General features: G+C 40.2%; 2 protein-coding genes across 2 annotated transcripts in view; one reads left to right on the top strand and one right to left on the bottom strand.

Annotated features, from left to right (window-relative positions):
- cfap92 (cilia and flagella associated protein 92 (putative)) overlaps positions 1-3,154 on the bottom strand; it is a 3,715-nt gene extending 561 nt beyond the window's left edge. Inside the window, exons 1-5 of the mRNA XM_035661684.1 lie at positions 2,783-3,154; positions 1,736-2,592; positions 1,416-1,610; positions 556-832; positions 315-479 (exon numbers count right to left, since the gene is read on the bottom strand). Coding sequence (XP_035517577.1) covers positions 315-479; positions 556-832; positions 1,416-1,610; positions 1,736-2,592; positions 2,783-2,911 — 1,623 coding nt within the window. The 5' untranslated portion in view covers positions 2,912-3,154. The remainder of the gene's footprint in view (positions 1-314; positions 480-555; positions 833-1,415; positions 1,611-1,735; positions 2,593-2,782) is intronic.
- A 5,487-nt stretch (positions 3,155-8,641) lies between these two features.
- efcc1 (EF-hand and coiled-coil domain containing 1) overlaps positions 8,642-12,000 on the top strand; it is a 19,735-nt gene continuing 16,376 nt past the window's right edge. The window contains exons 1-2 of the mRNA XM_035662796.1: positions 8,642-9,431; positions 10,868-11,307. Of these exons, the coding sequence (XP_035518689.1) occupies positions 8,769-9,431; positions 10,868-11,307 (1,103 nt within the window). The 5' untranslated portion in view covers positions 8,642-8,768. The remainder of the gene's footprint in view (positions 9,432-10,867; positions 11,308-12,000) is intronic.

A 12,000-nucleotide genomic window follows, 5' to 3' on the forward strand; every position in this document is an offset into this window, starting at 1 on the left:
TTTTATTAGTGTATAATCCTGAAAGTAATCACCTGCATAACGAAAGGACGACTACATCCACTAATCAACACCTGTGTTCAAAAGCTGACAGAAAATGTAAAGTCTAAATAATGAAGTGATTGTGTACTTAAAGGACCAGAGTGTAAGATTTAATGGCATCTAGCGGTGAGATTGAAGACATACCTATGAATATTATATTCCATTTCTGCCTATAGATCCTCCTCAATGTCACACACTGGACCTTTAAGGTGACAGCGGTGTTCTCCGAGCCACCAAGCTATACTGATATATTATTTTCTATAAATTCATCGAACCTGGGCCATCTTTTTGCGCAGCAGCTCCTTGGCTTGCTCATTTGAGTTGAAGGTCTGGATGCTGTAGTTGTGTGCTGGCCTGGTTGTAGACTGTTCCACCTTTAACACAGCAGCCTCTGGCTTCTGTAACCGCTCACTTTCCTCTTGCACCTTTTTGATATTGTCCTGGAAAATATTCCTAACATATGAGTGGCTCTGTTTATAAGTTAGATTCTACTCAGAACAATTTAAGCCGACTGACCTGAATGTAGTTCTTGCACTGTCTGAGCGCCAACCGCTGGCTGCTGCGTTTCCATTTCGTGTACTCTCTGTTGAGTGTGTTGAGTGCTGCATGTCTTTTCATCCGGATGGGTAGAGTGGGCATCATGTCCACCTCAGTGTCTGCACCGGCTTTTTGCTCCCAATGCTCAGCATATGTGCCATATTCCTTGTTCATGCTGAGTATCATGTCAGCTGAGGGGAAGAGGTTGTACTGCACTGCATCTTTGAGTTGCCTTACTTGACAAAGCTGGCTTAACCTAGGGAAAACACAAGTACTTTCCATTTATTACACATTTAATCCAAAAATATACATGGCCTTCAGTCAACTTCCAGTAGATTCATGCAAGAGCTTAAAGGATCATACCAGTGTTTTTACAAGTTTTAGCTGCTCCACTACAAATCATGCAAACTTTAGTTACATGATCTGTACTTTAGTTTGGTTTATTTTACACTAAATAATCTTGATCCAAGCTGTACTGACTGGCTGTATTATTATAACTGAGAAAATGAGTTGCCGTTCAAAGCCCTGGCAAGAAAGCTAGTAAGTAGACCTTGAATCAATATCAGTTTGCCAAACCATTATTGCCAAGGTCAGGAGTAAACAGTGTATACTTCTGTGTATGTTTAACATTCATGTCGACCATTTGGCAATAAACTGACTAAAGGACATCTTTTATGGATATTTCATATTTTATTCGAACAATGTAATACAGAACAACTAATAAACTGTACAATAGAACCACTGATGTAAAGCATGCAGGGTTTGTTGTAAATTGAGTCAAATCACAGTTATGGTCCTTGCCATTGTATATGGCCACTGTAATCTCACTATTTGGGTACCTTGACAAAGCCTGAAAGCAGGGTTGGGGGACCATGCCTCTAATGTAGACCAGAGGCTGTCTCATGATGGTCGCTAGTGACTCATATGTACGGATAGGAGTCAGGCCCACATCTAATGAGTCATAGATGCGCTTGAAGAAACCCAGGTTTGAGTTGTAGAGGACTATCACCTGCTCCTCCTCACTCCCACTTAGCCTGCAAGACATCACACAGACTGCAGGATTCTCACTGGAATTTAAACACTATTATTAAATGGACAGCACAGCTGAAAACTGTTAGCATCATGGGCTGTTAGGGCAAGACAGTGTTTGTGGGCTTACTTCATAGGAACAGCCTCCCAAAGCCTCCTCACTGCTTTATGTTTCAGCCCTTCAAGAACAAAGATGTGCATCGTCTTATCTAGCACGTGGAATCCCGTAACAAAATCCAGATCCTCGCTCTCGTCGTGCTTGAAATTCATTATGTAATTTGATAGGGCTTTCTCTACATTTTCGAGGGAACGTGACCCCAGATGGAAAGCGGATGCATTGATTCTGAGGATCTCTGACCTCAGCTCGGTCATCACAGAGAAGTTGTTGTAATCAAAGAGGTAGACGATGCGCCCAAATGGACCATCACAGGACTCACTGCTGCCGTTCTTAACGCTGAGTGGACAAGCTATCTCAACCTTGACTTTGAGTTGAGAATTGGCGTCAAAATAATGGCCTTGTGGCATGGGCTCTCTGCTAGCTGCTGTGTCTGTCATCCTGTTGCCCCTTGCACTTCGCTCCCTGTCCAGCAGCGGAGGTAGAGGGCAGCATCTGATTGGTAAGTGCACCTTTAGGTTTTTCTTCCCAAGTAGCAGCTCAGATAGGTTCAGGCTTGCAATACCATATGAGTTAATGACTGCTGTCTTCTGTTTTAATAGTACCGCACCACACAGAATGTCATCATCTGAGTTTGTGCCAGACACTGCTGGAGTTTTTGGCAGCTCTTCCAACTTTCTGTCACGATCATGCACCTCTATCTCCAGAGGAGGGCCAGAGAAGAACTCTCTGAGCTCTTCAGGACTCATCAGGCCAGTCAGGATCACATTCACATCTCGGAAGTAGATGTTGGTGCCATGCTTGTGATAGTTTGTTCTGTGCATGCTCAAGTTGTGGAACTTGTACTGGCAATAGACGGGTGCACATTTGTCCTGGGAAAACAAAAATTTAAACTATGTCACATCAGAGCTCGCTGCTAAATGTCAAAGCTTGCAAACAGAATTTTTTATACTATATATACTATAAAACCTAAATAGTGAATGAGGAGGGAGTGTATTCAACACGTGTACAGTACAAGCCATATCTTCATTATGACATTGTTAATGAACATGTAAGTCATACCTGTAGGATGATGAAAGGGACCGGGGATGAAGGCATTGAGGTGGCCGACAAGATTGTGATGACCATTGGATTGAGTTCAGCCCTAAGTTTTTCAGATATTAGTGGTCTGTCTAGAGAGATGTTGCACATGACCTCAAATACACCAGATGAACAGACTGGGAAACGTTCAGTCAATGAGGTCTCACCTGGCAATCAGAAAATAATTTTGATAATGTTCAATCTTTAATGAAAATTACATTTTAAATCTTTTTATCCTTGCTAGCGGTGAGGGTGTAGGGTGGCAGTATGGCCCCTTTGGTCCAGAAAAAAATATTTCAAACTAACACTGGCTAGAATTTTCCTCACAGTATGAACTGTAATAACTTTGGGTATCCTCTGACCTTTCATCTAGCACCATCATCAGGTCAAATTTTCAGTTTGTCTAATACTTTGTTTCAGAACCCAATACATGTAAAACTAATGACATTCCCATCGGTCTCTGCTGCACTTTTCAGTGCTAATTAGAAAATTTTAGCAGGCTAACAGGCTAAACTCAGATGATGAACATGAACATTTAGTGCAAAGAACCACTGTGTCTAAATACAGCCTCACAGAGCTGTTAGCATAACTGTAGACTCTTTGTCTTGTTCCCATATACAGTGGTTCCCAACCTTTTTCCTTAAGGGACAATCATTTAGTAAACTGAATAAGTTACATATTTAATGGATATTTCATATTATATTCAAAACTCCAAAATGAACCCAAACAGTGAACTAAGTAACTGCAAGACGTTTGTTTGAAACAAGTGATTTGAAAGACTTTTCAGCAGATTAATTATTATTAACAATAATAATTAACAATTCTCTGTCTGTAACATGTATTTTATTTTTAGCAATCATACAGACATACTAGGCTTCTTTTTTAGACAAATTCAGTGTGTTCTTGTCCATGGTGCTTGTCCATTAGACAATTCACATTACATTTACTTTTCTTTACATAAGTGAACCAAATACTGAGATATAGACCTACTGTGCATATTTTGTCTGTGACCCCCCACATAGCTTTTGCAACCCCTAAAGTGGGCCCCGACCCCCAGTAATGCCTAAAAAAAAGTTTGTGTAATTTTTGTGTGTACAGTAATTACATTGGTTCACATTTATATATTTTTATAAATAATTCCATTACATTTTCTAGTATTGCTTTAAAGGGTGCCAAGCCAAATAGGTTTGGAAACACTGTTTTTAGAGTTTTGTGGGAATTAAATGTTGACTCACCTGCTAGCAAATAAATGGGACTGATTTCAACTGAGGCAGTGCCATTCTTTTTGATATCTTCAAGTTCAAAAGCATCAATTGTGGGTTTTTGAAATCCTGTTTTGATGAGAGGCAAGTTATTGTCCATTAAAAGTGTTATGAAAATATGTATTTATCTATCAGAGGTATATTCACATGGGCAAAGATATGGAGAAAGATAGAAAGATGCTTTGGGTTGGAAGCTTGAAGGTAGTTAATTGTTGAGTCTCATTCTCAGGGGTCCCAGTCTATATTTGACGCCCTGGGAATGAGCCTCAACAATCAGCTATCTTTCTCAGCTCTGATTGGTTGTTTTCGTCCAGGCCCGGTGGATTCTTGCAAACACCATTAGGAGTACTAGGAGGAGCCAGAGGAACCTGAGTATGTGTCTCATGTACTACTGTCAGGATATAGTGAAAGTTTCAGCAAATATGACAAAAAAATACTTTCAAAACATTACGTACTGCAGCTTAGCATAAGGCAAAAAATGTTGATTTACCTGTTTTGGGGTGCACCTCTGAATTAGAATCAAACAAGATATCACTTTTGTGCTTATTGGATGTGTTTGACTTCCTCTCACACAAGGTTCTCAGTTTGTTTACCATAGTCTTGATGCCACCTTAGATTGAAGATTTGTATTAAATCATTTTAAATAAAAACACAGCATACACATCAAGTATAATGTTTGGACATGTTGTGATGCTCACCACACATGTGTGTTGCATCTTCAAGCTCATCCTGAGGCAGTCTCAAGGCTTTCAGTCTTTCGTAGCGGGCCTGGCTGGACAGTTTCTCCTTACTGTTCCATATGTGGAGCTTGATCTTGTGAGGGAGTAGACCGATCAACATGTCCCTGTTGACTCTGACGTTGAAATCCTGGGTCCAACCAACCCATGTCTGATCTCCTTCGTGCCATGTTCTTAGAATCTGTCACAAAATTCACATTTTACTAAACAGAAGGAAGTGTTTGTTAGCAGAAATCATCACTCCTATCAGGACATAACAACCCCCATGTGCAGTGATGGGTCATTTACTGTAACTGGAGACAATGGAGCTGCTTTATTGTTGTTCATTCAGGATGTTCATGAATTGTTCATTAAGGGGACACACACACACACAAACACATAGACATGCACACACATGCACCAGGTCATGGTTACCTTGAACTCATCTTCTTTGTACATTTTTGCTACCGGCCCAAACACTACTAGGTCCAATTTGACTTTCTCTGTATCACCTGGCAACTTGTATTCAATATGATAGCTGCTCTGAGCTTTATGGGCTTTCACCAAAACAGTAGATGAATCCTTATTTGTGTTCTTAGCCTTTCCAGGAGCTTCAGGGACATCAATTTCTTCTCCTAAAAACGAACAAATGTTTATGAATGACATCAAGGATGTAATGAACCTGTATTTGTATTTGTAGTACATTTCAGTACACTAATATTCCCTCACTTACTCGTCCTTCTGACTGTCAGTTTGAGTGCTTTTCAGTGTCCCTGTGGAGCTCACGTTATGTTCTGTATGACAAACTTACCTCCCGGGACAGCTAGAGCAATGTAAACTGTCCATGTGACGTAATAGGAGCTGTCATCTGTGTGTGTAACATCCTCCCTTGAACCTGACCTATTTTCCACACCAAGCTCCATGGACAACAAATGGGTCTCAAGGACGTCTTCCTGTCTTTTGTCTGCAACTTCCACATCCTCGCAGTCTGACTGCTGCAAATTGCAAAGACCCGTCTCTGACATTTTCTCCATGGGGTCTGAGTCCACTGGAATATTTTCAGCGAAGAACACTGTAGGAAAAGGGCAAATGAAAACAGACAGCAGGGGGATATTTGCGCTAACATTTCATATGTAGTCCATAAAAGTAAGGGCTAATAGTCAGGAGATAGTTGATCACAATTCTCACTTTCCGGAAATCCGATCATTTATCTCACTTTGAGACATGTGACAATGATCTTATATTATCCTTATGAGGTGTTATTAATGTTGGGTTTGGTTTACAGTGGGTGGTCTGGAATGTTTTTTGACATTTTAAGAGATTCTTATTCAGTACTGAGGCAGGAATGTGTTCACCCTACAATGCGGTAAATTAACTAATAAATTAAAAGATTATACAGTATATTTAATGGCTTTAGAAACGGGGTTAAAAAACTTACATTTTACAAATAAAACACCTGAATTGTATATGTACCCTAGTATATTACATTGCATGAATTTATTCATTAATTAGTCACCAAAAAAACAATTAAAATACCCTCATCACACCACACATCATCAATAAGTTAAATAAATTAATAATAAATAAGTTTAAAAGAGTTCAAAATGAGACTTTGACAGCAGTTTTTATATTAGCCTATATAAATACAATATAATTTTATAATATATCATTTATATCTTTAACAACTGACGTTAGCTTTGTGGTGTTTTCCATCAACAAAATAAGTTCTGGTAATGTAGGAAAAAAAAGAGAAAACGGTACAATATCTCTGACAACTTTGTGATTTAACGTTAAGTTAGTAATAATATTAATAATTCAATATTAAAACAACACATTACTTTGCAGTTTTTCTCACCTCAGCTGCTGTTGCTCGGTGTGTGAAGAGTCTAAAGTGTCCCGTTTAAGCTAACAGCGTAAAGTCCTCTTGAAGAGTTCATTGTGACATACAGCATATAGCGTTATGTCACTCTACAGTTTACTAACACTTTACCTGGACTACAAGTTCCAAAGCTGCCAAGTCATTTAACTTAGTGAAATAATGTCCTGTGCCGTCGTGCAGCGCTGAGGCGGGTCCGGCTGTCACACAGACTTCAACCTGGCTCTATGATTTCTATGAGTGCAACGCGTCGCCATGACAACCGCTGTAGTCAAGGAAGTGAGGCGCAGCTGGCCTCACGTGCGGTTGGGACTATCGGAATTCATATCAAGAAAATGATTTGTTTTATTTTTGTTCAACTCAAGAAGATTCATTTGCCCGAACAAAAACATATATGGACTGAAGTTAACTTGCAGTACAGTACTGTAATCTTTATTTACATTTTATTTACGTTTTATGAGTGCACCAAGGCACATTCCCTGTAGGCTATGTGATAACCTGGCGACAGTGTTGGACAGTAACTCATTACTTTTAATAGTACTACAGTAATAATATTGCTTTCCTCAGTAACTAGTAGTGTCATTACTTTTATTCACCTCCGACTGATCTAAAAATCCAACAATCCAATCACATCCTTGGATTTATTTTTGTAATCGTGGAAGAAACTAGTTTGGAAGATGGAAACATTCAGCAGCTGGAAATATTCCATTACTTTGATTTTAACAAACAACACGGGATTTTATTCTACATAAGTCTGAATTTTGGGGAGAAAGAACACAATTTACAATTTTTTGGGAGAAGCAGAAAAGTAATATAACTAATTACTGTAGGCAGGGAAAAAGTAAAGTAATAATATTACTTTTAAAAAGATAAGTGTGTAATGAATCAATTACATTTTTTGAGTAACTAGCCCAACACTTCTTGGCAATAATCAGGTTTATTAATTCTAAAAGCAGACACACCTAGTTAGTAAAGGTATTGAGCCTTGACAAGAAAGCACAAGTTTAAACAGTTTGCAGTTAAGGTATAGACTACTCTAAAATAATAGAAGCTTTAAATTTAATTTATTTAGATATATAGGCTTAGGCAATGTAATGAGGAAGTAACCCAGCATTTTTGGGGATATATTCATGGAAGGATCTAGGGGTGGCTTGCCAGTGGCCCCCCCAGTTGGCTGTCACATTTAACACATTCATCTGTTATGGCCACATTTTAGACTTAGTGATTCATCCAGTCATTTAAAAAAAGGCATGTATTTGGAAATAAAACAATGGATAACTAATGCCGCCTTTAGATATTTCTCCCTTTTCTTTACTAACTAAAAAAAATTATGGTTGCAAAATAAAAAGTCTAATTTATTGATTTAAATAAACCTTTGAAGTTACAAGCATTGTTTTAATAAGTTGCAATGACATAAACAATGTGGAAAGACTAGTTTTTTTGTTATGAGTAGCGTAATCAACTTAAAAACTTGTTGATTGTGGAGGAAAAGCTCATTCCCCTAACTCAACTTTGTTCAAGATAATTTCATTAGAAGTAGCCATCATTCAAGATTAATACAAACTGTTCATTGTTTTTGTTGAGCCAAAACATTTGTTTTAAGAGTGTGCTGATGAGAAACCCTTGATGGCATAGAAACCAGCTCCTGCAGGCTACATCAGGGGCAAAGCAAGGTGCAAATTTTGCAAAACGCATTAATATATAAGCTTGTGTTCTACCCCTGCATAAAAAAAACCTGCAGTAAAAATTCTTCGGTTGAAAAAAGACTGTACCTCTGCTCCACAGCCTATGAGTCCCTTGGGCATCTTACATCTTAACAAGGTCTTACCCAAGTGAATGACAAAAGTTTACACACCTGGTGGCAATTATAGTCAGGCAGTGAGACCGTTACAGTGTGTGTATGTTACTGACTCCACTGCTGGTTGGGACCCCTGCTTTTGGATTTGGGGGGCAGTGCTAAAATTCAAATCTGTCTTTAACACACGCCTCGTTTCAGCTCCGCCAGTGTGCTCTGCTGAGAGGATGAACACGCACGCACACAAGCAGGGCGATGTTAGAGGAGTTATTGTAAAGGATCTGCTCAGTGTGAGGGAATATGATGTTGCTGAGTAGAAATGATGGATGATCCATACAGCCGACCAGCGCGCAGGACGCAATGGATAGTCAGCACTCTGGCTTACCATTACGGACTGGACCGGGGGGTGGAGAACGAAATTATAGTTTTGGCAACCGGGTTGGATCAATACCTACAGGAGATTTTCCATCATATGGACTATCAAGGCGGAGGCAAAATCCCCGTGGACGACTTTAACATCTTGTGTGAAGTTTTGGGACTGAACAAAGACTCGGAGGACACAGAATGCGCCGGCGTTTTAGACCATTTACCCAGCGAGCTCACTTTCAGGCACTTCCACGCCAAACTGTGCGGGTACTTCAGCACCAAGGCGGGGTGTCAGTACGAGAACGGCCGGCTGCTGGTCGGGAAGGACAGCGAGCACATAGAGACTCAGATCCGCCTGAGGAGCCCTCTGAGGCGGCGAGAGAAGCTGCTGTCTGTGGGTGGGAGCGGCGGCTCCTGTGCCTCCTCGGAGGGGCGACACGCCTCCGGCTGCAGGCTCGGGTCCTGCACCAAGGAGTGCTACGAGGAGATAGTGGCGCTGGAGGAAGCCGAGGACCGAATATCAAAACTGGAAGACGAGAATGCAAGTTTGAGGGAGCTGATCGAGGACATGCGAGCCGCTCTGCAGAGCAGTGATGCCCGCTGCCTGGCTCTGCAGGTGAGAGCGCCTGCAATGCTGGTGTTGCATTAGAGTGTATTCTGATAGAAGAGGGCTAAATATGAAAATTTGTATAGAATGTTATAGTAATATCTGTCAGTTGGCCAACAATAGGCGCAAACAGCCCTTGTATAAAGTAACATGGGTGCTCATAACCCCCCCCCCTTCTCACCAGCCTTGTCTGGAGGGACTCCTCTTGCAAATGGACCCCAAGACAACTGCTGCCACCAACACTCACAAGTTAACAATGGTTTATAACTGATCTATAAAGCACAGTGAAGGATTTATGACCATTAATAAAGACATTAGTTACAATAAACTCTATAAATTGTGCCTGTCAACAGCAGTACAGACAGCAAAAGTTAGTCTTCTGCAATCCTAAATGTTCATGAATTATTAATAAAAGGTTCTTATGATAGTCCATCAAGTTTGCTGTTGTAAATAAGTTGTTACTACATGTAGGCTATTTAGGACTGCATGATTTGGTAAAAACATCATATTGCATCATTTAGTTTTTTGGGGTCCCAAACAAACATGTTTATTTAAATCTTGAGATTTGTACAGTATTTCAGTATAATGCTGTTCTGTCACACATTTTGCCTTTATCAAACAAGTGCATCTTCTGTGATTTGCATATTGCACTTGGCCGTATTGCAGTTTCAATAATATTTCGATTAATTGTGCAGCCCTACATATATTTCGGTTCCCTGTTGCCCTTTAAAGAAGGCAAGTGGTCAAACAGTCCACTGCATGGGTGTTGAACTAAAGAGCTAAGTAAAAAGACAAAGCTGCTGTCATCCTAGAGGAAGGTAAACACCAGCTGCAGGGGTTTTCCACAACCTGGCAACCCATGTCTTATAACTGTTCTATTCAGCATTAGTAAATTAATTACTAATCATTAATACAAGCATCAGTTACAATGTTTACTATAAACCCTTTATGAAAGGTAATATATTTTGATGATTTGTTAGCCACTGAAAGACTCATTAGCCCTTATTAACATCTAACTAACATTCATAATAGCAGACTCCATGGCTTATTAAAAAGAGAGACGCTACATTTTTTCATTAAATTATTTCGTTAATGACTCTATTATTAATGACTTACCAGCAAGAGAGATTTTCCACAACCCAAATGTTATTCTTATTAATGGCTTATAACTGATCAATAATGCATCAATTAATGATTTATAAAGGAAAGAAAGTGGTACAAAGAAATTGGTACAAAAACCTTTATTGATGATTGATGAACTGCAGTAATAAAGGTATTAAAAGATGAGAAATCCAATATCCTTGAATGATGACACTGACTTGATAGCTTATTAAAAGAATATAAGCCATTACATACAACTTAGATACCAGAATTGTCAAGCAATACTGGTTTTAATGAATATCTTGATCTGGTCCCTTCCATTCACCCGTTGTACTTCTGTTCAGGTAGGACTATGGAAAAGCCACTCCAAACATAAACCAGAGGAAGGCTGCTTTGTTGCTCACCAGAAACGGGCTGCCCAGAAAAGTACAAGCAACGCCAACCTGAAAAGCAGCACCTACAGCAGCCTGAAGAGCTTGCAGAACATCATGCATGAGATAGAACTTCTGCGGAGCTCCAGCGACCGCCAGGTAGAGGAGGCCATGCTGTGCAATCAGAGACTGGAGCAGGAACTGTGGAGCTCTAAAGAGACAGTGGCCGCTCTAGAGGACTGCAACCAAGCCCTGAAGAGGGAGCAGGCGGGCATGAGGAGGAAGGTGGAGGAGGCGAGGCAGGCGCTGCTCAGCGGCCTGGGTAAGGTGAAGGAACTGGAAGCCAAGGCCAGTCATGTGCCGGCACTGCAGAGACACATCCTCCAGCTGGAGTCAGAGCTCCTCTACTACAGGTAAAAACATTTGGAACACTGGGTCTCATGTAGCATTTTAGCATAAACTTAACATTACTTTGTGTTTCAGTCATAGGAACTTTTCCTAGGGACTAGGAACCTTTGGGGGAACTCATTGTATTTCATTATTTTACCACCTAAAATGGGGTCAGGGACTTGCAGCACTGAATGTTTCTGATTGGTCAAGTGCTTGCAGCATTTTATTTCAGCCACCATCTTTAAAAATCTGCAGCTGAAACAAGTTTAGTTTTTGTTCATTGTGCTGCGACACATCAACACAGAGTTCAGAAGAAAGCATACAACAGATGGAACGACAACAAAGTCCAAGCCTTATTGAGCATTTATTGTGCACAAAAAGAGAGTTTTCATACACCAGCAGACTAATTTGCCTAATGTTTGAGAGTCTTGAGACCATGGTGGAAACACAGACAACAACAGGCTGAAGGAACTTTTTAATTCCTTTAAAAGTAGTTCTGGGTGCTTTGTTGGAAATGCAGCATTTGTTAATGTCTAAGCAGTAGTATATCAAGACACACTGCCACAGCTTAGGATTTAGCCACCAAGTGCCTCTGGGTAAGAGCACATCCTAGACAAACACTGGACTATCTTGACACAACAGCCACATATTGTTGCTAGTTTTATGCTTTACTATCCGATAATTCAAGTGAGTGGCCATTTTACATTGTGTTCATG

The sequence above is a fragment of the Morone saxatilis genome, unplaced genomic scaffold (genome assembly GCF_004916995.1).
Source record: "Morone saxatilis isolate NCDOM2014 unplaced genomic scaffold, NCSU_SB_2.0 Contig18, whole genome shotgun sequence".
NCBI lineage: Eukaryota > Metazoa > Chordata > Actinopteri > Moronidae > Morone > Morone saxatilis.